General features: G+C 39.5%; 2 protein-coding genes across 2 annotated transcripts in view; one reads left to right on the top strand and one right to left on the bottom strand.

The window, feature by feature from the left end:
• Nucleotides 1-208: 208 nt before the first annotated feature.
• On the bottom strand, nucleotides 209-4,289 carry LOC132697043 (glutamyl-tRNA(Gln) amidotransferase subunit A, mitochondrial). Its single transcript, XM_060662298.1, has 7 exons — nucleotides 4,163-4,289; nucleotides 3,622-4,109; nucleotides 3,332-3,568; nucleotides 3,124-3,271; nucleotides 1,489-1,706; nucleotides 623-825; nucleotides 209-563 (listed from the first exon to the last, which is right to left on the bottom strand). Exons 1-7 carry the CDS (start codon nucleotides 4,193-4,195, stop codon nucleotides 406-408), a joined length of 1,485 nt encoding a protein of 494 aa, XP_060518281.1. The 5' UTR covers nucleotides 4,196-4,289; the 3' UTR covers nucleotides 209-405.
• Nucleotides 4,290-4,303: 14 nt separating this feature from the next.
• The window catches only part of LOC132697041 (phosphatidylinositol 4-kinase alpha), a 28,969-nt gene continuing 6,181 nt past the window's right edge, over nucleotides 4,304-27,091 (top strand). Inside the window, exons 1-16 of the mRNA XM_060662296.1 lie at nucleotides 4,304-4,508; nucleotides 4,564-4,777; nucleotides 4,826-5,038; nucleotides 7,280-7,912; nucleotides 8,818-8,982; nucleotides 10,969-11,220; nucleotides 13,672-14,155; nucleotides 15,107-15,255; nucleotides 18,421-18,591; nucleotides 18,644-18,920; nucleotides 20,496-20,801; nucleotides 20,853-21,676; nucleotides 23,489-23,696; nucleotides 23,748-23,977; nucleotides 24,028-24,298; nucleotides 26,165-26,612. Coding sequence (XP_060518279.1) covers nucleotides 4,419-4,508; nucleotides 4,564-4,777; nucleotides 4,826-5,038; nucleotides 7,280-7,912; nucleotides 8,818-8,982; nucleotides 10,969-11,220; nucleotides 13,672-14,155; nucleotides 15,107-15,255; nucleotides 18,421-18,591; nucleotides 18,644-18,920; nucleotides 20,496-20,801; nucleotides 20,853-21,676; nucleotides 23,489-23,696; nucleotides 23,748-23,977; nucleotides 24,028-24,298; nucleotides 26,165-26,612 — 4,935 coding nt within the window. The 5' untranslated portion in view covers nucleotides 4,304-4,418. The remainder of the gene's footprint in view (nucleotides 4,509-4,563; nucleotides 4,778-4,825; nucleotides 5,039-7,279; nucleotides 7,913-8,817; nucleotides 8,983-10,968; nucleotides 11,221-13,671; nucleotides 14,156-15,106; nucleotides 15,256-18,420; nucleotides 18,592-18,643; nucleotides 18,921-20,495; nucleotides 20,802-20,852; nucleotides 21,677-23,488; nucleotides 23,697-23,747; nucleotides 23,978-24,027; nucleotides 24,299-26,164; nucleotides 26,613-27,091) is intronic.

Raw genomic sequence — 27,091 nt, 5'->3', positions numbered from 1 at the left:
AACTGAAAACGTCATTTTTTTTTCTTAAACAAAATTATATATCCATATTAAAAACAAATGTATTCCACTGCAGCTTTCAAGCTTTTTATGAGCAACCGAGACAGAAAAAATTATTAAAAAACTCAGATTTTTAACGTAACCCAACAAACAACGTCAACTTTGAACTACTATAATTAAAAAAATATTCAGAATAAACCAGATATTCTCTAGAGTAAAATAGGGAAACAAAACGTCCAGAAACTTTATTACTATACGCACGTGACGTCACTTTTGTACGTCGTAAAAACATAATTAAACGCTCTGTCGTCTGTGATCGGTGGTCCGAGGTCAAGGCCTTCTTCGACCGGCGAACGATGCTCTCGAAATGTCAGTCGTGCGCAACTGCGCGCGGCGGCGGACGCGTTTTTAAAACTTACGCACGAAATGCGGAAACTGGACGACGTTTTCGATATATTTCGCGACCGCCAGCAGCATCGGTTCGCTTAGGTTCCTGCCAATCAATTGCAGGCCAATCGGCATGCCGCTTTCCGACAACCTTATCGGGATCGATATCGCGGGACAGCCTGGAAAGAGACACGGCGAGTTTTTGCGCGGAAAACGATAAGCAAAAGAGAACACTAACCGGCCATGTTGGCGGGCTGGGTGCAATAATCGTGCAACGCGCATTGGTCCCTGTTGGTTTTCTGGACGAATTCGCTATACAGGGGCGCGGTGGTGGGGGTAGTCGGGGTCAACAAAATCTGCACCCTTTCCCAAACCCTGTCGAAGTCGTCGGCGATTTTGCGTCGCACTTTCAGCGCTTTCGTGAAATATTTGTCGTAATTCCTAAAACCGGGCCAAGAAAGTATGACACGTTTGTTTCATATGCTAACGATGGAGATGAGCTACAAAAGCAGCATTATATGCTATTTATATATAAAATGTTACATAATGTGTTCCGCAGATATATGTGAAAAATCGTATTAGAAAAACATCAAATAATACACCGGCGGTCCTGGAAATTAATTTTCGAGTGACAAAATTCACCAAATGTCTATAAACACGCCCTTTTCTAAAAAGAAAATCACGTAATTAAAGTTATAAGAAAAGTTTTATAAATCTGAACGGAAAAAAAATAAATTTGATCCATTTTGGATTTATTTATTAGTTTATATTATTATATTAGTTTAATTATATTTTATTTTAATATTGACGCTGAAACAAATCAATAACGTTTGGCAAAAATAACAATAAATTGAAGCTTTATGTGGGAAATCCATTTTTTTTCTTCGAACGTCAAATTGTTTTTTCAAAATTTTTGTTATTGCTGACATCCATTTTAACGAACGATTAAATAATGTTTTGTCGATCATCCTTTCTTGGATCATACGACGTTTCGTCTTTGAGATACGCATCTTCAGAAACTCGTGTTCGTGAACTGTTGGGTTTCCGTGTTTTTTTTTTTTTGGGGAAATAACCTTAATTTATACTGAAAATTACCGAACGTACCTAGTCAGGAGAAAATAGTTGCCGGTAAGGATCCTGTTGCGGACGATTTCGTTGAACCCTAAACTGCGAGTGGTGGCGAATAATTTCTCGGTAGAAGAGTTTTCGTCGGCCCGGAAACCGTACTCCAGGCCGTCGTATCGCGCCATATTGCTCGCCACTTCGCACTGGTTCAATATCGAGTAACAGACGATGCTGTATTCTGTATTCGGCATCGACACCTTTCGAAACGATCGTCATTTTAACGAAGCGAAATAAAAAGAGGGGAATATCTTTAGCTAGGATGAAAGCAAAAAAACACAGCAAGTGGTGGAAAGGGCATGGCAAAATCGTTTTTTCCCTCTTAGATGTAAATAAAAAAATTAATTTAAAAATACTCTTTTATGTAGGTATAACAGACGCAGTATTAGCCGTTACCATGCCAACCGCTAAGCCTACTTAATTATTCTACCTTTTTCTCCAATATTCTAATATATTAATAAAAGGTATTGATTCATTGATTCATTTCTTAACTATAATTAATTATTGGCGATTATTATGGACAAATTAGGACAAAATCAAATTTAACTCTAGTAGAAAATATAAGCATCCCACGTTACGTCTGTCGTCTCTGGTATAGTAGTATGCTACTATGAAAAAATATGTTTAATAAACACATTTCTATTTATACCTCAAGTTTTGCATTACTTTCTGAGTTTTTTTTTTACGCTCTTTCATCTTAGCTAAAAATATTTATACTATTATATTTGAAATTTTCGAGAATATTATTTCGTCATCGTTTTTGACATGAAGCGCCTCCTACCGAATCGTGAAAGAATTAATATCGTGGTATTGACGTGCCAATCGAAGCTCCTATAAATACTCTTTAACACTAAACAAAGTTTTTCGAAATTATATTAGCAAAAAAAAAATTATTCAACTTTTTCTAAGCCAATATTTGATCCTTCCCCCACCCTTAATTTCACGAGATAAAAAAAATTGTTTAAACAAAAAAGTGTCCCTATCTAAAGTAAATTACGTTAAAATTAATTTTGATATAGGTTAATTTGCAATACTTTTGTGAAAATCCGTTTTTTTTTTTATTTTAGACTAGAGGTTCCGCACCCTTGCGGCCATTTTATGAAAATAATTTCCAACTTTTACTCTTGGCCGATTTACGGTACATGAAAAATTTCATACCTGTCATTTTTTCTCATGCAATTTGAAGAAGAAATAGGAAATTATCAGATAAAAACGTCATATTTTGCCGAAAGTATTTATTTATTTGACTAAAATGGTTAAATACTTGCATAGGTGTAACTGGGGAGTTTTTATTTTATTTGTTTCATAAATGGGACCTTTGGGTGAGGGGGGGATTCGTGGAAAACCACTACAAAGTCCAATTTTCTGTGTATTTTTCTTTCACTTTTATCAAATTCAATTACCCCTCAATTTTTTGCTTAAAGTTTGTTATTCCTTCTTATTTTACTAATATATGTAGCTTACTTTTGGTATCAGTTCAAAGTCTCAATATGGCTGTTCTGTTAATTATAAAAAAAAAAGATATCTAAAGAGGCCCCTATGAACGCCCATCTCAATGCTTCGAATCATTATAAAGGAGCCTCCCTTAGTCCCCATTACATCTCACTTATGCCTCACTTGTTCGACCGTGGCACCGTGCTGTAGCAACAAATTGGCCACTTCGTTCCAGGCTTCCCTCACTTCCCGACACAAGTACTGCCCGTGATATTCCGCCGGAATCCCCACCCGCAGACCCCTTATAGTCATTTTGTCGGCAGGCGGAAGTCTTTCCAGATAACGATTGCAAATGTTACCATCACATTTTTGATCTCACAACTTATTTTACCTGATTTTTCTATAACTCGGCCTGGAGGTCGAGTCTTTGCTGTCGTGCCCCGCTATGACGTTGAGAATACTAGCGCAATCGTCGACAGTCCTTGTTAATATCCCTGGAACGTCCATCGAATTGACCAGCGGGATCAAACCCCAACGGGATACCAAGCCGTACGTCGGTTTGAAGCCCACCACTCCGCAATAAGAGGCGGGGTTCCGCGTGGACCCGCCCGAGTCCGAACCTAGGGCTCTTTCGCATTTAAATTAAAATATCCGAGGCGGCCCCCCGCGCGGCGAACTCACCCGAAACAGGCTCCGGTTGCGACGGCTACGGCACTGCCACCGCTACTTCCGCCGGATATGTGAAAGCTTCGCTCGTCCTCGTACCCCCAAACATTACGAGTCGCCCCGTAAATTGAATCGACTGTTCCTGAACCCATCGCGAACTCATCGAGGTTCGACTTGCCTAAGAGCACCGCCCCCGCGTTTAACAGTCGTTCTACCACGGTCGCGTTATAAGTCGGCACGAAATCGTGCAACATTTTCGACGCGCACGTGGTTTTGAGGCCCCGGGTGCAAAAGTTATCCTTTACCGCGACCGGTATACCGTCCAGCTCCGATAGCACGTTTTTATCTTTGATGCGTTTTTCGGACCGTTGAGCGCTTTCCGTCGCCGTTTTCTCGGCGACGGTCACGAAAGCGTTATACTTTTTCGTCTCTGACACTCTCTTTAACGCTAAACTAGTGACTAGCTGCGGGGATACACTATTATCGGCAAGCAGTTTAGATACCTTAAATTGATGCCAATTAAACATTTTGTACTAACGAAATGGGAGCCAAATACATTGTTTATACTTAACGACAACAGTTTATCCATTTTTTATAACAAAATCTCTATCAAATAAGGTTATGTCGAAGAAGAAAAGTCTACCCATAATACGAATGAACGATTGGCTTGGTATATTAAAATATTTTTCGAGTGATGGACCAATTTCTATGCTCCGTGTGACAGTCGGTGGTTTTGTGTACTACTCAATCGATGAATGTTTTGAAAATTATTTCCAGGGGATAAGCATTGAAAAATATTTTTAACCGCCAAAATGGCGAAAGACAATAAATTATTCTTCCATAAGACTGTGATGCATTTAGCCAGGGCTCTGGCGAATATAAAAAACACGCCCTGGGACAAGGTAGGTTAAACGTTAAACTTTGGACGCTTATAATTTGATTTTAATCGTCGCGAAGGTCCAGACCTTGTTTTCGATGTGCGCGATAGAAGCATCTAACAATTCAATCGCGATCCACTGTCGCGAACAGGATGCCGTCATCGCTTTGGGGATATATTTCCTGGAGTCGGGTTTGCAGCACAAAGAGAAAATCATGCCCTATCTGCTGCACCTGGCCAAAAGTTTGGAGAAGGCTACGTGGCTGGACGAAATCAAATACAACGCCACCGACAGTAAGGCCCGCGATATTTACCCCTCCCAAATTGACGTCGGGTTTTAAGGGATACCCATGGCGGAAAAATTCAGCTTTTGCCTGCACACTCTCCTCAGCGATGTCGCAGCGCGGTGCGAGGACTACCGTAAAATAATAATAGACACCCAAGTGGAATGCTTGGTTTCTCTGACGAACAGCATTGTCAAGCTGCAAGACCCCAACAACTGTAACAGCAGCGCCAAGTTGTTCCTTTGTAAAACGATTGTTCCTGTCCTTATAGGTACGTTAATGTGTCAGGGATAAATTAGGTGGGGCAGTTTTTTTGAGCAATTTTGGCAGATAAAAGTAAAATTTCTATGAAATGTGTAAAAATATACTGAATGTTATGTTCAAAATAAAAGCAAAAAATTGTGTCTCCAACATTAAAAAATTAGAGAAGTACAGTATAAAATGCGATATTCGGTCAATTAATTCTTAAAAAAGAAAACAAACATTTTAAAAGTCCTTCTGCTTAATCTTCAGAAATCATTTACTGCGTCGTGAGGTTCTTTCCCTGTGACGTCAAATGTGAAGAGTTCTAGGGCAACTTTAAAATTTATGCAAGGAACATGGTGAGAAATAAATACGCTTTTAGTGTATCGAAAGCTTCCATAATTGTAAAAATAAAATGTCAACAAAAAATCACAGTCGCCATTTTTTTTTGTTTTGATAAATATGTGACCTGACTGACCATTTTTTTTATTTTTTAATAAATGTTACCATGTAACATTTTCTTCCTTTTTTGATGAGCGTTTTCTTTGGTAGACGTTATTAACTTAGCATTTCTCCTTTTTTTTTATAAATGCTACCAACTAATCGTTTCTTCTTTTTATTATAAATGATTCCAATAACCGAAATTCCCAAAGGAATGTAGCGCCAATGTAAATGTAAACATTATCATTATTTTGATAAATATTATAAGGCATAAAGACCGTCTCGGATAACTGATTCCCATATTGGTGACAGATAAAGACTTGAGTCGCGGTTAAGATTGCTTATAGATTTCTATAGACTTTCGGATTTTTCGTTGGTAGAAGAATTGATTACATGCAAGAATTTTAGTTTTATCGAATTGAATTTTTATGTCCGGTTTCGTGATTGTGTTCCGCAACTGCTGTTGTCTTAATCTTAAGGCTCTTTATCTCAGTATCTCCAATTCTTTGCCGCGCATGCATGGAATGCTGCCAATTCCCGGCATCTCAGATGGATGGATTGAAGATGTTGGGAGATTTTTGGATAAGCGGCCCGGGGAACATTTCTCCTTTTTTTTTCTCTTTAATAACCACTACCCACCGATCATTTCTTCTTCTTTTTCTTTTGATAAATGCTACCAACTGATTATTTTTTATAAATAAATGCTACTAAATAACGACCAGTTTTTACTCCTTTTTACTCACAATTTCTTCTTGTTTTTTTGGCACCTCTTTGGGGAATGTTACCAATTGGGCATTTCTTGTTATTTTCGAAAATCGATAAAATCGATTTTTTTGAAAGTATCTACACTCGTATGTATAAAAATTTTACATCTCGGCGTCGGTAGGCCCTAGGGGACCTCGTTGGCACAGAAGTATTTAAAAAGAAATTAAAATCGCATGTGCAAAGGTGTATGAAAAAGATCATTTTTTCAAAAACCGTCTATGAAACAAAAAGCCGCAGAAGATTCGGCTCCATTAACTTTTATTCGTGGGAGTCAATTATTAACTGCAAATCAAAATTCGTAAAACATATGGCTAATCGGTTCAAACATTGTTATAGGCCGCAACAAGAGGTAGAATTTGTGTATTTACAGTTATATATACACATACCCTGCTCGAGATATTTGAAGAAATCCACTATGCCTCGGACTCAGTCTAGACGCTATGACGTCATTAACTATTACGGCGTATTGCCTTATTTTCTGGAAAGCCATTTACCATTTTGGAAAAATTCGTGGATCTGAAAACGTGGGAGATCCATGACCGTAACCTCCGCTTCTGGGAGTTATTCAATTATGTACAGGATGTGTCTGTAGCGGGAAGAAAACATAAAAGATCCTGAAAATTGCCGTTTTCGTGGGTAAATTATTAGCCATAAAAGAAAAACTATAAAACATTTGATAATTTGGTCTGAACAGTATCATAAATTGTGTCTAGAGATAGCGAGATATTTGAAAAAATGTAACTGGAAATCGCTATTATTTGCACAAAGTTTTGTGTTTACCAAAGTGTGCCGCGACTTTGAAGTTTTACGAGATGTGGAACATTTCTCTCTTTTTTTCTCTCACTGACCATTTTTTCTTCTTTTTTTTTTAATGCACCCAGCATATTATTTATTCTTTTATAAATAAATGCTTTAAATTAAACGAAGATTTGATCAGCGAAAAGTAAAATGAGCATTTCTTCTTCTTTTTTGGTGCCTCTCCTTAAAAAAAGGTTGCCAACTGATTATTTCATCTTCTTTTTTTTTTTAAAAGGGGATTTTTTTTTCTTTTGTCATCGCACAGGTCTCGCGCGTGCGATGGGGCGGTTCTGCGTCGGTGACCCGCCCCTCATATGCCGCCTGTTTCCGAAACCGGAACCGCCGCTTAACCAGGCGGCGGGCAACGCGCGCGACTTCTACACCCGGAGCTTCAGCACGTTCCGGAACATAATACCCCGGAGTCTTTCCGGTAATTTGAGCGCGACGGTCGACATATTGGCCATCACGCAGGGATACGACACCGCCGACGTCGCATACACCAACTCGCTGAAGAAGAGCGGCGGCCCGTCTTCGATAGGCAACCACCAAAACGCGTACGATCCTACGACGTATTTCTTTGCCAAGTTCGGGTCGAGTTTCAACCAGTTCCCGCAGCTGAGAGTGGATGCGCAGAACGTAGCTGCGCAGATCACGTTTCCGCAGCAGCATCTCGCTACGGTTTTGGCGCTAACGAAGAAGCTGCTCACCAAGTCGATGCTCGAGTTTTTGGACGAGCAGTCAGCGGAAATTTACGCGACCGGGAAGATACAGATATTTCCGTACAAAAGTTTTTCTGAGACCATCAATTTGGTGATGGTCACCCTGTTGCGGGAACTGTTGCAGCAGCAGAACACTCTGCCCGAGCCCTTCACCAAGGACGTGCAGGAGTTCGTCAAAGGTAACGGCCGGGAAAATTGGAAAAATTAGAAAAAAAAAGAGAGGAAAATTAGAAATTATTTTCCAATAATTAAGTAAAGTTTTGGTAACAAGAATGTCGGTACCACAGAAAATATATGGGAAAGTGACACACTGCAGTGGTGTCGCAGCTTCAGACCCTTTAAAAAATATCGTGATACATACTTTTGAATTTAACTCCAATTTAAAGTCGTTCATTAAAACTATAAAATGCATAAAGATTATTTTCCTCGTCGAATTTATACGGATGGACAATAAAAATTAGTTTACTGGGGCAAAAACGAGTTTCTGATATAAGTCTGATATAAGAAACAAGTCAGAATTTCCGAAAAAAAAATTGGATTTTTGAGGAACATGTCAAAAAATCAACATCAAGAAGTGCTGACTTAAGTCAAAATTTCTGAAAAAGAATTAAGAATTTTTGACGTAAGGGTCGAAACGTCAGGTATACAGGGTAAATCGTAAAGAATGGCGAATCTTTAAACTGGACATCTGAGTCTTTTTTTTGTGCGACTAGCAGCTGCATATACCCTCATACACAAAAATCGATAGTATTTAAATCTGAACTCTTAGGCGGCCATATCTCGTTCAATACAATTTGTCCCAAAAAAAAAAAAAAAAAACGATTTTCGATTTTTGGGCCAAAATCACGATTATTTCTAGGAAGTAAAATTTTTACCGAAAGAATTGCCCATTTTGCCATATACCATTATGGGGCACCGGACAACCTTTATTGTATATGGTATATTGTCAAAATTAACTATGACATGTCAAATTATCTTCTTTCAATGACCGTAAAGTTCTACGGACATGACAATTGAGTTATTGCCCACAATGGAAGTTTGTTAGCAAAATCGGTCATAGGAGGATGTTTGGGGCTTGTTTTAGGGTTGTACCTGAGCGGACAAACGGAACTGCAGAGCCGGCACCACGATGCCAGCGAAAAAGAAGACCGAGAGAGCAATTTTGCTCTGGTGAACAGGTTCAAGGCCAACGTAATGGCTAACGCGGCATGCGTCGACCTGCTGGTTTGGGCCATAGGTGACGAGACCGGTAAGGCTACGAACCACCAACCCCTTCGTATCTCTCTATCTCTCTATCGTCACACTTTTCATCGTTATTTTCGTTTCAGTCGATTCGGAATATAATTTCTCGACGCTGATTCGATTTTTAACGACCATCCTAGGTGAAACGATTTTGTGAGCTTTTCCTTTCGACTTAGTTCGAGTGTCTTCCCGCAGGTGGCGCATCGGTTACGTCACTTAAAAAGTTCTAACTGTACAGGGTGTTGTAGAATCTTTTAATGCTCGTAAATTAAGAGCCGATTGAGGTTTAAAAATTTATGCCAAACTAAATTAATATTCATTTCACATCGCAGATAAACCAGAGATCAGAGAATAATACGAAAATTGACAAATTTGAATGTGACGCAAAGGATAATAAAACACGACCATAGAATACACGCTTTTTTTGTGTAGCAAAAGGTAAGTAAAACAATAAAATCCGAAAATGAGTAGCAGACATTTCTTTTTTTTTTGTATAAACGTTACCAACTTTTTTTTCAAATGCTATGGAATGACTGTTTCTTCTTTCTTTTTTTTTATAAAAATCTATTCACTTTTTCTTGATAAACGTGACCAACCATTTCTTCTGTTTTTCTTTTATGAGTCCTACGAATTCAATAGACAATAGATAAAAAGCTTTGTTAGTTTAGCATTTCCAACAGGACAACATTTAATACATCGCGACGTCATATTTAATGTGCTCCAGGTGAACTTTAAACCCCTTTGCTGTTAACTGACATTTCTTTTTTTTTTTTTTGGATGAATCCCACCAAGTAACCATTTTTTTTCTTTGAAACACGTTTTTTAACTTACCATTTCTTCTTTTTTTTGATTGAATAGACTCCATAGATGAAGCATTGAATACATCGTGACGTCATACTTAAAGGGCCCGGCTAACTTTAAACCCCTAATTGTTTTCCAACTAAAATCATTATCAAATGGCTACGGAAAAGCACAAGGAATATTCCTTCTTTTTTTTTTAATAAACATCAAATAACCATTTGTACTTTTTTTTTGTATGTGTCATCAACTGACCATTTGTCTCTTTCTTTTTTTTAAAGACTCCCTATCAGGTAACCATTGTTTTTTCTTTGATAAACCTTTATTAACTAACCAATTTTTTGATGATATATAACGTCCACAATTCTGACTCAAAAAATAATTAGTTTACAATTTAATTTCTTCTTTTTTTCGTAAATCCTATCAACTGACCATTTCTTTTCTGTTTTTTTTTTATGAATGCTACAAAGTAATCATTTCTTCTTTTCTTTTGATAGCCGTTATTAAATAACCATTTCTTCTTTTTTTGATAAACGCTACCAAACCACTACTTTTTCTGTTGTCTCTAAGACACCACCACGTGACCCCGCCGAACCGAAGTCGCTCGATCGTTTGCAGCGGGATTCAGTGACTGTGCATAATTTATACTCAATGAAGCACTTTCCATTTGATACCAATATTATTGGAGCCATATTTGTACCATATGTCCGGAGATTTAGGAACAATCAACTACAAAATATTAAAAATCAGCCAATGGAGCACCATAAAATGAACACGTACAAATCGAAACGCAAAATAGGCCCACGCCACTGTTAGTAATCCCCACGCCAATTGCTGTCCCATTCTAAAATTACGCGTACTAGTATCCAGCTGATAGCTACTCTACATACTCTCCGACACAAAAGTATGAGTCAATTCGGTCCTAAAACCAAATTGGCCATTCGAAAACTTTAGGGATTGTCCTGATTAAGTGCTTTCCGGCACGAATTCCATAACACCCTGTATGAGGAAATGAAAAATGCGCGATGCGCCGCCGCACGTGTGCTTTCCGCTGGTCCCGTGTGCGAATTGACGTTTTGGTTTTGTTGCCGTCGACCAGTGGCGTAGGCCGTGTTTTTGTTTTCGTTTTGTGCACGAGAGGCTACGCCGTGGTTTGCAGATTAGCGGGGCCTGTATTAATAGGGGCGTGTTTCAGGGGCGGACGGTTTGTGCGGTAGGTTGTCGGAAAAAATCAACTCTAGTCACGGGTACAGGCTCGTGCTCGCCCACATGCCCCTGCTGATGGTCTGCCTCGAGGGTCTCGGCAAATTGGCCCGAAAGTTTCCAAACATCGCGTCCACTTCGATTTACAACCTCAGGGACTTTCTTATCGCGCCGTCGCCCATCTTGTCCAAGCTCCACAAGCACGCGAACGAGAAAAACGGCAAGGAGAGCGTCAAAATAACGGGTGAGCGCGCTGTCCGCCATTTTCTATACGAATGAATGAGTTTTTCGTCATCTGTGACGCGCGCGGGTATGGGCGAGTGGCCCTGGGCGTTTCGATCAAGGTGTACTGTGCGAAAGGCACGACTGACACTGAGGGTTTGAAGATTTAATAATAAAAATTAGTAATAAATAAATAAAATAAAAATATGAAAAAAGAAATGAAGAAGGAATTAAAAAATTTTTTTTTCTTTTTGGTCTTGGTCATTTTAAAGTACCTGAAATAAAACTTAAAAAAAAAATGATTAGGCAATAGAAGGAGAAGAAACCTTTACAAGAAACGGTTTTAATTTCTCACGTAAGTAGAGGTAATAGGGTGTCTCGAAAACAAATATATGACATCAAGAACGCATATCGCAAATCAAATATACAGGGAGCCTCAAAACAACTATGTATTTAAAAATTGATGATTATATTATTGTATTTGAAACATTCTATGTCGTCGAGAGGACTTAAACGACATTTACCCGATATAAAAATTGTTGGTCCGTCGCAACATCGGAAAACTAAGCATTTGGATATATATTTTGACCCATCGTCTATAAGCAGCAGGAAAATCAGGGGCGTTAATAACAACAGCTATTTTTACGGCCTCTATCTGGCGAATAAAAAGTTGAAACTTTGAATATTGCTATATAACAATATATTTTTTTTTACTTCTACTTTCTGCGGGTAATACTTTGGCTTTGGCTAGTTTTTCGGGTTAATTTATTTTCCTTGCATTTTTTTTGTAAGCAATAAGTAATTACGCAAGAAACGAAAGGACGTGGCAATGGAAAAAAGTAAAAACTTCTTTAAAAATTTCTTTTATTTCGCACATAAGTAAAGGTGCTATATTCATTATATCGACGACGCATTCAAAATATCAAATATTCTTTGAGTCTCGAATAAAACCTGTACTTCAAAAAGCTCGGTATGTATAGCAACCATCTGCATCCCTATTCAAAATACATAGAGTCCCATACTAAAAACAAAATATGTAAGCCTCAGTTTTCGTAATTAAATTGTATATAGGAAATCGTTGATTTATTATTTTGCTACGTGTTAGCTCAGGAGTTGTTGAAAACATTAGTCTCTCATTCATGAAAACACTAGAAGTCAGTCTTGACTAGATGGTATTATTTATTAGTTAGTAGTTATCAGACAAGACAAGTAAGCTAAGTCAAGTACTTCCTTTTTCAAGTAATTCAAAACATGTAAACAGAAAACACGATTACCTGTTTGAAACCAATCCATTGCAGCATGCCATAGTTTTGAAATACATGGTATTTCAAAACTATGGCATCTTCGTCTTAACAGTCTTGCGCGAAAATTATATGATATTCTACGGCCAAAAATATAGTGCATTTATTGTTTAGACGTTTTGAGTATTTTACAGCCCGTTAACTGCAGACCTGTTTATTCTGCATTAAGTAGGTTTTGTGTGAGATGGACCGTAACGAATATTTGTAGAAATATGAAATTTTTATTTGAAAGGTAAATGGACCGTTTTAAATTTTGTTTAGCATTTATATTAACATTTTCAAGAGATTAATCAAAATTTGCATATGTTGGTGTATATTACGGAGATATTTGACTGTGAGTAAGCATATATTTATGTACCTGATTCTCGAGCTTAGACCCTGCGAGGCTGTTTTTGCTGGATAGTTCAAAGGAGAAGGGTAAGTACCTGTATTCTATTTATCTTACAGAAAAATTTGAAAATATTTAATTTTGTCTTGTGTGTCTGTCTATTAACAACATTCTTCTTCTTGTGTTTTTCTATCTTCGCCATAGTCCGATTTGTAAACAACAACAGTCTTTTTTAAGACTGTTCGCGGTAGATAAAGGTACTTCATAAGAATACAGAAAAATATTTATTAGAATCGTATAATTAAACATTTTTTGAAGGTTCCTGTTTTTTAACACTTTAAAACGAAGCAGATGTTCCCCTGAGAGAAAAAGACATGGAAAACAACGCAGAATTTGAAGACGAAGTGGACATGGTAGTCGATCCTAATGACAATTTAAAAGACGAATTACTTATGCAAATAAAAAACGGATCCATTTTTCTTCGGATGCTAAACATATTGTTTTGGATGTTTACAATTTTATAAGAAATTCAGAAGAGGAATTAGGAGCAGCAATAAAAACAAGTGACATTGAACGTAATAAATTGTTACTTTGTACTAATTTATCCCGGTTGTTAGTGTAGGTAGATAAATTCCTAGGACGGTCCTGGAATGGTTGGGGTAAGGGTCTGTTCGGCAGGGCGTTCTAAAAGGGGCTGCGGTTTTTGAGTAATAGTAACAGTAGGCAAAGTTAATCACGGGGTCGGTTGCAAAAGCATTCTATTTCTGGTCGAAGTATATCTTTTAATTCCAAAAGTACCTAGTGTATTTTTGTTATTGACTTAATAATCGTGTCGCCTGCGCAGCGAGCGGTAACCGTCTGCGCGCGGAGACTGCGCAGTCGTCGTCTCCGATGTGGACCGCGTTCGAGCGGCTCCGCGACGCGGCCATCGAGAACCTTTGCCACGCCCTCGAGGCGGCCCACGTCCTCGATCCGGACTGCGTGCGCGCGTTGGTCGCCTCCGTGTCGAACCGGCTCTTCACCGCGGAGAAGAGCGACAGCGAGTCGACCCTAATATCGACCAACATCGTCATCATGCTCGGTCACGTGGCCGTTTCGTTGAAAGGCACGCCCAAAACCACCGACACCATTCTGCAGTTTTTCCAGCAGCGTTTCTGTCGCGTGCCGTCAGCGCTCGACACCCTCATCGTCGACCAATTGGGGTGTATGATCATAGCGCAGTGCGAGCCCCACGTCTACGAGGTCGTGATGAAGATGTTCACGATGATCACGGTGGAGAGCAGCAGCGCCGCCTACGGTAGCGGCACGAACGATCGCGCCCAGTACAGGTATTTGATTAGATTTATTTTTGAATTTTTTTTTTGTCGAAATAGAATGAAGTCCAAAGTGATAAATACAAAAACATACATATGTAACAGTAAGTTATTAATTTTTAATTTATTTTTGAGAAATTGGATCGTTGTGGTGTAGAAAAATGTTGTTTTTATGTAAAAGCGTGTTCCCGCGTATTTTTCGCGCTTCGTGGCTGAAATACAAGAAAATAAATAGACAATACAAATCAGTTGGCAGAATACAAAGGAATAAATATATATTGCAAAAATACAAAACAATGTAAATATTTAAAACACTAAGATATTGATTTGTGATTGTTTCATTTTGGACTCTTATTTTTGAAAAATTGGATCGTTGAAGTGGCTGAAATACAAGAAAATAAATAGACAATACAATTATGTTGTGATTTCTTTTAAAGTCAATTTCCTACATAGATTAATAATGTGAATTCTGGCCAATTTAAATACAACAAAATAAATATGTTATGCAGATTTATTTTTAGCGAAGGGTAAAAAGTTAAGTAGTTCAAGCAATTATATATTATTATATTATTATTACATATATATATATATATATATATATATATATATATATATATATATATATATATATATATATATATATATATATATATATATATATATATATATATATATATATATATATATATTGTTTGTTGTTTATTTTTTGTGGATTCTGACCAATCGAAACACAACAACACATGCATATTGTATTGTATATACAAATTCGGTTTATCTATCCGCTCAATACACCGTAGTAGTTTTGTTTAGTTTTTGAATTTTATTGCGACGTTGCCAACTAACCATCCCCACATTTTATGGTCCTGAACATGGACAAATGTATTACTAAGAAGTTCGCGTACAGGGTGCTTTGCAAAATCTTGCCGACCTTTCCAAATTTATCGTAATTTTTCTCCCTGTATATAGGCACGTATCGCGGGCTGTGATAAACGCGCTCGCGAACATCGCGGACAATATACAGGGCGAGCAACACATGCACGAGTTGTTAGGCAGACTTCTAGAACTGTTCGTCCAGCTGGGTCTCGAGGGCAAAAGGGCGAGCGACAAGTCGCCAGGTATCGTATAATGGCGGCTTAATGTCCGATTTCTTTCTTTTAACCTTGAATTTCCTCTCAGTGATGGAGGCGGCGCCATTTAAAATAAAAGATTCGATGATGGGTATGCGAGTTTGGAGTGTACGCTTCGCCTAAATTTAGGTTATTAAAATTACATTGTTTACATACTTGTATTTTCGCTGGAAACTTGAAAATTTTACGTGTGGGTTTAGAATGTGACGTGCATGTTACAATTAACGGGTGTTTTTTTTGGCGGATATAACGTAAACTAACGGAGGGCCACAACATTTTTTATACAATGCGTAAGAAAAAAGAAAAAGCGGGTAGAACTCGAACAGTTTTTTTTTTTTTTGATACATGGTGTTTTCTAATTGAACGTCAATATTTAAGGGGATCAGTTTGGGTGATTAATTTCGGCCAGAAGTGAACGAGGATTTCAAAAATTAGTTGTATTTTAAGAGAAATCAGTTGCGTACTAATAATTAAAAACACGTCCTAAATTATTAATTGAAACTAATTGCAACCTAGTGTTATTAAATATTTTTAATATTCTACCCGCCTTATTGCTACACGCACTCGTCGAGTAATAAAACTTGCGCATAAATTGAAATGAACATAAAAAATGGAACCAAAATATTCAATGCAACTTTTTCATTAAATTATAGATTATGACTTTTCATATGAAAATTCCGTTGCAAAAAAAAAAAAAAATTGTGATCAATAAACTTGCTCGGTTAAAATTCAAAAACAAAAATGACGAATTTTTTTGAACTTTTCTTAGTTGTAACTTGTAAGAAAGTCAAAATTTGATGAATATATTTTACATTAATTTTAATTATGCTGTTCGCATACAGAAATTGTGAGAACAAATTTTTCCTGAAAATAATATAAATAATATACTGTGATAAATTGTCGGATCTTCACAACTTGCCTCAAATTTGTAGACGTGTGATGCAAACTACCCAGCTTATGCTTAATATTATTACAATGCTGTTTTTTTTTTTGAGAAATAATAATGGTATGTGGGTTGCCATTGCTCCATTTTTTGAACTACTGTCTAAATATTTTATATACCGGGTGACACAAGAAAGACTGAAGACTATAACTTTTAAACGACTTCAGATAGCGATTTGAAATTTGATTTGATTGAGGAGATTATTTTACGTAGGATACGACGGTTTTTCTCTTCTTCTTTTTTTTTTTGTTTTTTACAACTTTTATTTAATTTTTGAAAATTGTATCTAGGAGGCTGCGACCATCATAAATACTATTTACCGGGTCACCTGCTCATGGGAAAAATTGCAATTGAAACTTTTCTATACTTGCCTAATGGCAATTAGCATTTAATGTAATGAACTTTTAATTCTTTAGTTTAACCTAGGTTTTTCAAATAGCACCATAGCGGGAACAAAAACTTTTTAAAACCGGTACTTTTTTTTGTGACATGTTGACATCAAAATTTTCAAAATCCGTTAAAAAATAAGCTCACAGGAAGGAAAAGACCAGGTAAGTAAAATAACTGAGGTGGCTTTGCTTCTATTCATCAAGTCGGCATGATTACAAATTTTGACAGATTAGCATGGAAAACAATAATCAATTTACGAATGGAGAAAAAGTTGGAATATGCTGCACATTCTTTGTTTCGAAAGCTGAAATTGAAAACGAGAAATCCCCAAAATAATCGACATGATAATTTTATTATAAGTGAAGAAATGGAAATCAATGTTTTGGGATACGTCAGCGAAATCCAGCTGCACGGCTAAGACAAGTGGCATTGGAATTTAGACATCTCAAGAGAATCTGTGAGGAGATTTTTAAAGAAACACGGCTATTATTCTTTTAAGTATATCCTCCGTCAACATCTTTATGAAGCTCACTTTGTAAGAAGACTTCGATATTGTAATTCGCTGTTACATAAACATGACGAGAATAATGATTTCGTTAACTTAATTTTGTTCACTGATGAATCACGATAATGCTATGTTTAACCGTCAGAACAACAAATAATCAAAGAATTATTCGTCCCGGACAGTTTCAAGAACGGATATTTACAATTCCTAAGAAATGAAATTGAAGACTCGTTAAAGATGGCGGGCTTCTCCATAATTTTAGAGATGTCACTGAGCAACTACGTAATGTTTATGGGGATAAACAAATCTCAACACGCGGTCCAGTCAATTGGCCCCCACGGTCACCGGACTTGACACCGTTAGATTTTTTTGTTTGGGGGCACGTGAAAGACCGTGTTTATGTAACTCCAGTGTTCGATCTACAAGACTTACAGCTGAGGATATCTGCTGCATTTGATAGTATGGTTATTAAGTAAATATCTATAACACTTATTTAATTCCAATAAATACAAAACTGCAGTTCCAAAATAAATGAATGTGACGTTGATATGGCACTTTCATACTAATCCGTTTTTGTCATTTTGTCAAAAAATTGGACATTCAGCATATCTTAATCGTACCGAATTTCAAATCGTTATCTCAGGTCGTTTAAAAGTTATATAGTGTTCCCAATTTCTTTTGTCGCCCGGTATAGTAAGGACAATGCGGGACCCGATATAGAGCCCTATGGAAGACCCACGTTAATATTTGTTACAACAGAATACGCGGTGTTTTCTAATTGGACGTCAACATTTCAAGGGTGGAACGAATGAAACTAAGCGTAGGTATTTGTGAAAGAACGACAAAAAAATTAGCAAGTGATAGTGAGTAGTGTGTTTTCGTTGTTTCACCGACCTCCTTCCATCAGAGGGTTTTTGGCGTATCGAGCTGCCTAAAACATGCTTTTCACATAAAAAGTGTGAAACGTGGGATTCTGATAGGCGGTTGCTGGAGTAGGTTGATTATAAATTAAATACCATATTATAGACGTGGGACGTTGTACCTTCGATAAAGTGCTACAATTCGTGGGGACCGGTAGTATTAAATAATATTAAGTCATAGTCATTGACCCAAATCTTTATTGACACCTCATTTGAAAACATTTTAAACTTAAACTCGAGTCTCTCTATCTAATGATACCGTGTAACGGTCATAAATTAGCGTCGAATTGCATGTTACGGGCCTCCGCAGTACCAGCCTGTCCGCGTCGTTTAACCGCACGATGTCCTGCGCTCGTTACTCCATTTTGTCGCAAAAAAAAAATCGTTCTGCGCAGGTGCATTGAAAGCGTCCAGTTCGGCGGGCAACCTGGGCGTCCTAATACCGGTGATTGCGGTTCTGCTGCGCAGGTTGCCGCCCATCAGGAACCCGAAACCGCGGGTGCACAAAACGTTTCGGGACTTTTGGCTGTACTGCGTGATCATGGGCTTCACTGCGTCCGATTCCGGTGAGTATCGCGCGTATCGGACACGAGCGAAAGCAAGCCGGACGCTTCGCAGGCCTGTGGCCGCAGGAATGGTATGAGGGCGTGAAGGAGATCGCAGTAAAGTCGCCGGCGTTGGTGTCGCCGACTTCTAGCAGGGCGGAGATCCGCGAGCTGCAGTACACCAGCGCGGTGCGCAATGACAGCGTGTCCATTAACGAGCTGCAGGAATTGAAGAACCAGATCCTGGACCTGCTGAAGCATCCAGCCGACGTCACCGCTATCGTCAACGGAAAGCTTTCGTTCGCGCAGTGCACGTTCCTGCTCAGTGTATATTGGGTGGAGATGCTCAGGTATAGAGGGGGGCGGGGCCTACTTGAACGACCGCCGTTATGGGGTTTCGAAATAGTAAAAATAAACACATTTATCGCTTTGCCAAATACACATATTATTACACTACAAAATATAAGGTAAACAAGCCTCCATTTTAATGTAAACCAAATTACCCCAAGAACAAGAAAAAAAAAGAATCAAGTAAACAAAATTATGTTACGCAGAGTTTATAATACATTAATCATTAAATATAGTTTTCAATAAAGAGAGAATTCGCAGGACAAAGGAGAAAGGGAGAGGGTAGGGGTAAACAGCAGGGTGGTTTTCCGATACAGATATTATTGAGTTCCAAGAAAATATTTTTTATACCGGTATTTTAAAGTTTTTGTTATGGCGCATCATGCATCACGCAGTTCATTATTTATTAAGTTACACATTCTGTATAATATATTATGTCCTAGATTAGTGTAAGCTCTAGGAAGTTCAAAAGCTATTATTCCTTGTTAAATACGTAGGTACAATAAATCTTAATTCACTAATTATTCTGCCGCAAACCAATTTATACAAAAATATTGCTTCAGCAATTTTCCTTCTTTTTTCAAGTGTGCAAATCATCATTTCAAACGACATAGGGTACATCAAAATAATAAATATTACACCTCTTATAATAAAAAATTCATCTGAATCTTTTTCTAATTCCTCGTTTTATACAGAATAGTACGGACCCCAGATAATCGAACAATATTCGATAATACTCCTAACATGTGCATTATATAATAGATTCAACGTTTCCTTATTTTGAAAACCCGAAGAATTTCGAACCACAAAGCCTAACGTTTTGTAACCTTTTTTTGTTATGCTGTCTATATGTTTATTAAATTTTAATCCGGAAATCCGGAATCAAAAAGTACACCAAGATCCTTCATATCTATTTTTCGTTCTATTGTAATTTCTTTCATTTTACATTGATACATTATAAGACTTGATCTTCTGCTAAATGTCATAGCACAACATTTGCTGATATTGAAATTTAGTTTATTTGTTTCTGACCATTTGATTACTTCATTTAAGTCCTTTTGTCTACATCGAATTTTTCGAAATAATTTATAATCATCGGCAAAAAGAAGATTAAGTGAATTTGCTGCAGTTTGTGGCATGTCATTGATCAAAATGTCAAAGAAGAGTGGCCCAAGGTTCGAACCCTGCCGTATCCCCGAGTGAGCTGGAAAGGGCTCCGCAGAAGTTAGACCAAGGTAATGGCACATCTTAAGGACAATCATTTATTACTTGGAAAAAGGTTCAAAGACTAACGTCATATTTGCCGTTAAAGTTGTAGACCAAAAAGGATTAGATCGAAACGAGTGAGATTGACGACGAAGGAGATCAAAGCCAAGTTAGACGGAAAAAGAGTTATTTGTTACTTGAAGAAGGGTACAACGATAACAGCAGAACTTAACGCGCCATGATTGGGGAAAGAAATTGAATTAAAGTTCCTATTATTAAAATATCCAGCGTATTCACCAGATTTGAAGCTTGGTGACTATTTCTTGTTTTCGAACTTAAAGAAATAGCCTGTTTTTTTCCGCTTGCTGCAGGGTGCAGCATTCTGGCGAGCCGAGCATCATCTCGATGATATCCGAATACCTCGGCGATGCCGCTCTGCAGAAGGACAAGAGCGGCATGTGGAACTGCGTAGCGGCCGTGAGTGATCGCGTATTCGAAAAGTTCCTCGAGGTGATGAAAAACAGGCCGAAGGACGAGGCTCGAGAGGCCGACCTCGAGCAGCACGCCCAATTCCTCCTGGTTAACTTCAATCACACCCACAAGCAGGTCAGACGCATATCGGACAAGTACCTCGCCAGTCTGGTCGACAAATTCCCCCATCTGCTCTGGAGTAGGAAGTAAGTTTTTGTTCGTCGTTTGGTGCCGTGTCACGACGAGGTCGGCTTCAGGGTGCTGTGGACGATGCTCGACATCCTCCAGGTGCTGTCCTACTCGTTGGAGATCGATCCGAATCAGGAAACGCCGACTCTTAAAATCCCTCAGACCCCCTACGCGGTGCAACTGATGGACACGATAGAAGCGCGTGAATCCGTCATAAAAGACTTCGCCGACAATTCGGAGCGCATCATTAAGGAAGCGATGAGGTGGGCGGCCACTTGGACCCGGTCCCACATCCAGGAGTACATCAATCAGATTCCGAGCTCCGGCATGTGGCAACACGCGGGCCTCTCTCTCGCCCTGGAGTCTATCCTGCAATTCGGCCCTTTGAACTTATTCAATGCACCTCTGAGCACGACGACCCTGGTCAAACGACCCAAGTGCGTCAAGAGCGACTCGTCGAAGACAATCTCCACGTCGGCGATGAGGTCCAAGTATACGGGCGAGGTGATCGGCATGTTGTCGGTGTTCGACTCCGCTGACGGCAAAGACCAACTGGCGAAGCTAATCCTGGGCAAGGTGCGCGACGCGTGCGCGCAAAAGTCCGACTCTATGCACCGCGACGCCCTCTGGCAGGCGACGGCGCTCCTCGTTTACTGTTCCGACGCGGACCGCGATCTGCTGCAGTGCATCGCTTGGTCGCAGGTGGAGCTGTTCAGCGTCGAGGCTATGAGGACGTCGGTCGAGTGCTGGCAGTGGCTGATCACTTCCAAGCCTGACCTGGAGACGAGGTTCCTGCAGGAGATGGTCGCCGCGTGGAAATGTACCGTGCACAAGAAGCTCGGGCTGTTTTCGGCGTCGACTCCGCAGGCCAGTCCGTTGGCCGCTTACGAAGGTTCGTTTCGGGTCGTTGATGAGATTTGCCACTTTGTTTCGGATGTGTGCAACTTCAACGTTCGCGTTTTTCGATTGATTTTGATATTGTCTTCGGAACTCCCGGGATTTCCGTTTCTAATAACCTGTTTAACATTTTTCGCAGCTTGACGGTTTCATTTTAAAGTATTTATATGAGATTTATAAGAAACCTTAGCTTGTGTAACTCCAGCCTTGGTGGAATTTGTGTATTTGTATAATAATGGTACCCTGATGATATCTGCATTGAAACCACCTAGTTTAATTCTTCCAGTTCGTGTTTTTCAATCCCACTTCTGATGTCTCGGTTTGATGTCTTCGAAACTTCCGGGAGGTCCGTTTCTAATAACCCATTTCACATTTCACGAACTAACTAACGTTTCGCCAATCATCCTGCGTGGGCTTGACTGAATCCAGAAGTTTTATAAAACGTATTACAGTAGCCTGTGGAAGTTTCTTTGAAAAATTGACTTGTGTATCGGTCAGATTGAAGGTTTATTTTAAAGTAACGCATACTTATAAAGAGTTTATAAGCAAATTTAGCTTCACCGTGGGAGGTATTTTCCACTCTCGAGTATCGATCTGTGTGCTAGGCAGATCGAACGTTTCTTTGCTCGTCATAAAATTGGTTTGCCACTTGGTTTGGGTCGTGCATCTTTAACATTCTTGTTTTTCAATCCCACTTCTGACCTCTCGGTTTGATGTTGTCTTCGGAACTCCCAGGAGTTCCGGTTCTAATAACCCATTTCACATTTTTCTTCGCTTGACGGTTTTATTTGAAACTAACGAATATTTATATAAGGTTTATAGGAAACCTTATCTTGTATAACTTCAGCCCGAGTGCTATTTGTGTACTTCTATGGTTATGATACCCTAATGTATATGCACATCGAAACCAGCTAGTTTAATTCTTCCAGTTGTGCGTTTTCAAAGTTGGTGTTTTTCAGTCCCACTTCTGATGTCTCGGTTTGATGCTGTCTTCGGAACTCCCGGGTTCCGCTTATGTGTCCTTCCGTTTCTATTAACCCATTTAACATTTTTGACAGCTCGCAGTTTTTATTTGAAAGTAACCTGCCCGTGTGATATTTTCTCAGATTTTAAGTTTCTCGGGTTTTTTATAGCGCTCTTCAAAACTTCGTTATTATAAAACTTTTCCTCTTGGGGTTAAATTATGTTCAATACTCTACACACAAACTGAGTTACACTCTAAAAAGATAAAATTATCTATTGTAAGTTAAAAAGACGCTGTTATACGGGCGTTTTTTTTTTTAGAAAGATAATATAAAAATTCCGAGTTTGGTACGCGTGTAGGTTTAGAAATCGTCACTGGACAGTTTCAATAAGATGTCGTTGGTAAAAAGAAGACCCGATTTTTACAGAGTTGTATAGAGTACTCTGCTAAATCCTTATAAAACTTAGTAAATGTTCTACCGCTACTGCGAAACTTAAAGCTCGGTAACAAAGTTTGCTTTCGGACATCCCGGGTTTTCCACTTGTCTGAGGAAATGTGGCAGTTTGTAAGTCAATAAGACGCTGTTAGACGAGCGTCTAGTTTTCTAGTAAGAATACTTATGTCTCCGTAAAGTTCCCAGTTTCGTATGCTTATAAGTAGGTACGCTCGATCAAGCTTAACAGCTTTAGATATCCTCTCTGAAGAGCTTCAATACGATGAATATGCTGTTGATTAAAAAAAAAAGATTTTCTACGGCTACTGTAGAATTTAAAGCTCAGTAATGAACTTTTAACAGAGACGTAACAAAAAAACGTTAGTCGGTAAGAGCGATTCCGCACGTAGGTTGCCACCTGGAACCTGACGGTCCTTTCGTGAGTCCGCACGTCATCTGGGTGCAGTTCATTTGCGAACTCGTGGAGAGCGTCAAGTATAATAACTACGAGAAGGTCGAGATGATCGCGAGTCTGGTGCACCACTCGCTGTCGATGACGGTGGGCGCGGATCCGCCATGTCAAACGAGACACGTCTCCGCAATTGGCGTGCGTTTCAAGTGAGCTCCGAATTGCACCGTTAAAAACGCGAGCTGACGCTTCCTGCGTAGGTTGCTGACGTGCGGGTTGTCCCTTCTCCAAGGTGACATCTTGCCCAAGAGCCTCGCGAAGAACGTGCTACGCGAGCGCATCTACTGCAGCTGTCTCGATTACTTCTGCAAACCGCCTGCGTGCCCCACCCAAACCGCCGGCGAACTACGCGACGACGTCACCACCCTGATCCGTTTCTGGCAGATGCTGCACTCCGACAAGAAGTACCTGAAAGTGAGCGACGTCGGCGGTAAGCGCGAGGTGAGGGGCGTGTCCAGGTTGGAACTAGCTAGTTTGCAGATTTGGGCCCGTCGACGACGCCGCTGCCCGGCGTGCACTCCAACGAGCTCGCCAGGCCGGGAGACTTCAATCGCCCCGCCTCCGGCTGGATCAACACGGTACCGTTGTCGACTAGTACCGCTACGTTGAGCAAACGATCGACCAAGTCGTCGCGCAAACCTCCGAAGGCGGACAACTTCGTCAAGTGTTACCTGAAGAAGCGCAACCTCATCCTCGAGTTGCTCGCCGCCGAGATCGAGTTTCTACTGGTCTGGCACAACCCAACGTCGCGGTAAGTTAGCCACGCCCATTAAAATTCAAATTTGGGCAAGTTGGCCATTATTATATCGAAGTTCGTCTTTTTGATTGGATTACACAGCTTCGATAGTGGCTCCTCGCCTCCGGTTTGGATACGCCCAGCGAATGAAAACATAGTCTTGATAAACCTCCACATAGCTGTAGTACTTGTCTGGCTCTTCTTGCATTCAGTGTATTCCTTCGCATTCTCATTCCTAGGACCTTTCGTTTGTAGCTTAGCAGCTTAGATGGACTTTTGAGGAATTCTTTGGCTTCTCTTTGTCCCATCATGTCGCTTCGTCATTTGATGGCTGCGTTTGCAATGTGTTCAGCCATCCCACAAAAGGGTACAGGTCCATTTGACAACTGGCTTTGACGAGTTATGGTACCCACGAGAACCTTACTTTATTCTGACCCGCTATTTCGTTTAATACATTACGATAATCCAAAACACGTTCTATCTTGTATAACCACGTCCTTGGGGCGTATCCTATATGCTAGAGCCACGCCCCTTTGAGTCGTATCTATTCGTCTTGGCCACGTCCCTTAAATAGTTTGAAGGGGCGCGCAAAGGTCATTTTTTTTTTAATTGGTAACTTGGTGTTTGTTGTTTGTTTTTAAATTTGCATTTTGTAGTCTTCGAGAGCAAAGTAGAAGGCGTCAAGAAGTGTCAAGCGCTATAAAGGACAATTTCCAGAATATAACTGTACCGGGTGGCCCATTAATAAAGGACGCCGGTCGTGTCAGGAACCGTTAGTCAACTTAGAAAAAAGAATATTTATAAATAAATCGGCTCAGAGAAAAAGCTGGAAATTATTTTCAAGTTCATAAAATGGCCGCTAGGGGCGCAACCTCTACTGTGCAATAGAGATAATCAAGAGATGATATATTATGACGGGATGATAATTTATAATAAAGGTTTTTTTTGCTTTATATCTCAAAGGGGAAAAAAATATTGCCATGCTGTTTTCGATACTTGCTGTGTTTTTTTACGTTCTTTCATCCTAGCTAAAAGTATTTATAGAAATATATTTAAAATTTTCGAGAAAATCATAAAAATGCCTGTTTTTGACATGAAGCGCCTCCTACCGAATCGTAAAAGAATTAATATCGTGGTATTGACGCGCCAGTCGATGCTCCTATAAATACTCTTTAACACTAAACCAAGTTCGTCGAAATCGGATTAGCCAAAAAAAAGTTATTTAACTTTTTCTAAACCAGTATTTGACCCTTCCCCCACCCTTAATTTGACGAGATAGAAAAAAATTGTTCAAACAAAAAAGTTTCCTTATCTAGAATTTTGATGTCGGTTAATTTGAAATATTTTTCAGAAAACCGTTTTTTTTCTATTTTACAGTAGAGGTTACGCCCCCTAGCGGCTATTTTATGAACTTGTAAATAATTTCCTGCTTTTTCTCTTGACCCATTTACCTATAATTTTTTTTTCCAAGTTGTGGGACTAAACGGTTCCTGCGATATGACCGGCGTCCTTTATTAATGTTCCACCTGGTACAATCGAACGTAACTTTTTGGTTGGTTTAGGTAACCGTGACCTAGCTCCTGTTAAATTTTTTTCTTTCTTTGCCAATAGAAATAGAACAGCCAATTATAATCATTTTTGATTACACAATTTCGGTGGTCACCACGCATATTTCTTCTTTGTTGTCTTTTAACCCGGTTGGGAGGGGTGGGGGATGAACAAGTATCTTTTTAAAATTTCTAAATTAAAAAAAATATTTTTACGTCCAACACGGAAATATTTTAATCTAAATATTTACAATGCAATCAAGTTTTATTGCCGCCCAAGTTGCGATAAATTGCCTCAGCGGGGCGCGGCGAACGATCGTTTTGTAATCCCCAGGATCGAGCTTCAAATACCCGGCGAGGATAACATCGCCTCCTGGCGGACGAAAACGGTCACTGAGAAACAGTGGCAGGACTACACGCGTTTGGCGTGGGACGTGTCGCCCGTACTGGCCGTTTATCTCGCGACGCGGTTCAAAACGAACGAGGCCATCGTCGGCGAGATCAAGAACCAGGTCCAGGCGAACCCGACTGCGGTGTCCCACGTTCCCGAAGCGTTGCAGTACCTCGCGACGACCGAGGCCATCTTGACCGACAGTCCGAAGCTCGGTCACATGCTGACGTGGGCCCGGATCACTCCGATACAGGCGTTGGCCTACTTCAGCAGGCAGTTCCCGTCGCACCCGATCTCTGCGCAGTACGCCGTCAAAGTACTGAGCTCGTATCAGGCGGACGCGGTACTGTTTTACATCCCGCAGCTCGTCCAGAGTCTCAGACACGACAAGGTGAGCGGCAGGGGTGTTTCTCCTCTTTGATAGTTTTTCCAGGACTAGTTTGACGCCATTTTTAGAATTAGAGTACTTACAAGAACTTACTATCCGAGCAAAAGTATTTTACAGTAATATTTGTAGAAACTTGAAATTTTTATTTGAAATGTAAAGGGACCGTTTTAAATTTGATTTATCATTGATGCTGCGGGGTATTTTCGAATAAGTAGAAACGTTTAAATTGCGATATGTTCGTATATATCACGGAGGTATTTGACTGTAATCCTTCCAGTAAGTACGTATTTATATACCTTATTCTCGAGCGATGCTGAGGGTACGAGGGTGAGTACCTGTACTCTATTTATCTTACAGGTAAGTTTGAAAATAATCATTTTTGTCTTATGGTCCTGTCGATTAACAGCATTCTTTCGGTCGATTTGTCGACTTGTAAATAACAGCAGTTTTTTTTCAGACTGTAGATTATATTCAGATAGCAC

This window comes from Cylas formicarius, unplaced genomic scaffold, assembly GCF_029955315.1.
Source record: "Cylas formicarius isolate icCylForm1 unplaced genomic scaffold, icCylForm1.1 PGA_scaffold_1__22_contigs__length_36826433, whole genome shotgun sequence".
NCBI classification, from domain to species: domain Eukaryota; kingdom Metazoa; phylum Arthropoda; class Insecta; order Coleoptera; family Brentidae; genus Cylas; species Cylas formicarius.
Note: the sequence above shows the minus strand (reverse complement) of the source record. Positions and strands in the feature narration are given on the sequence as shown.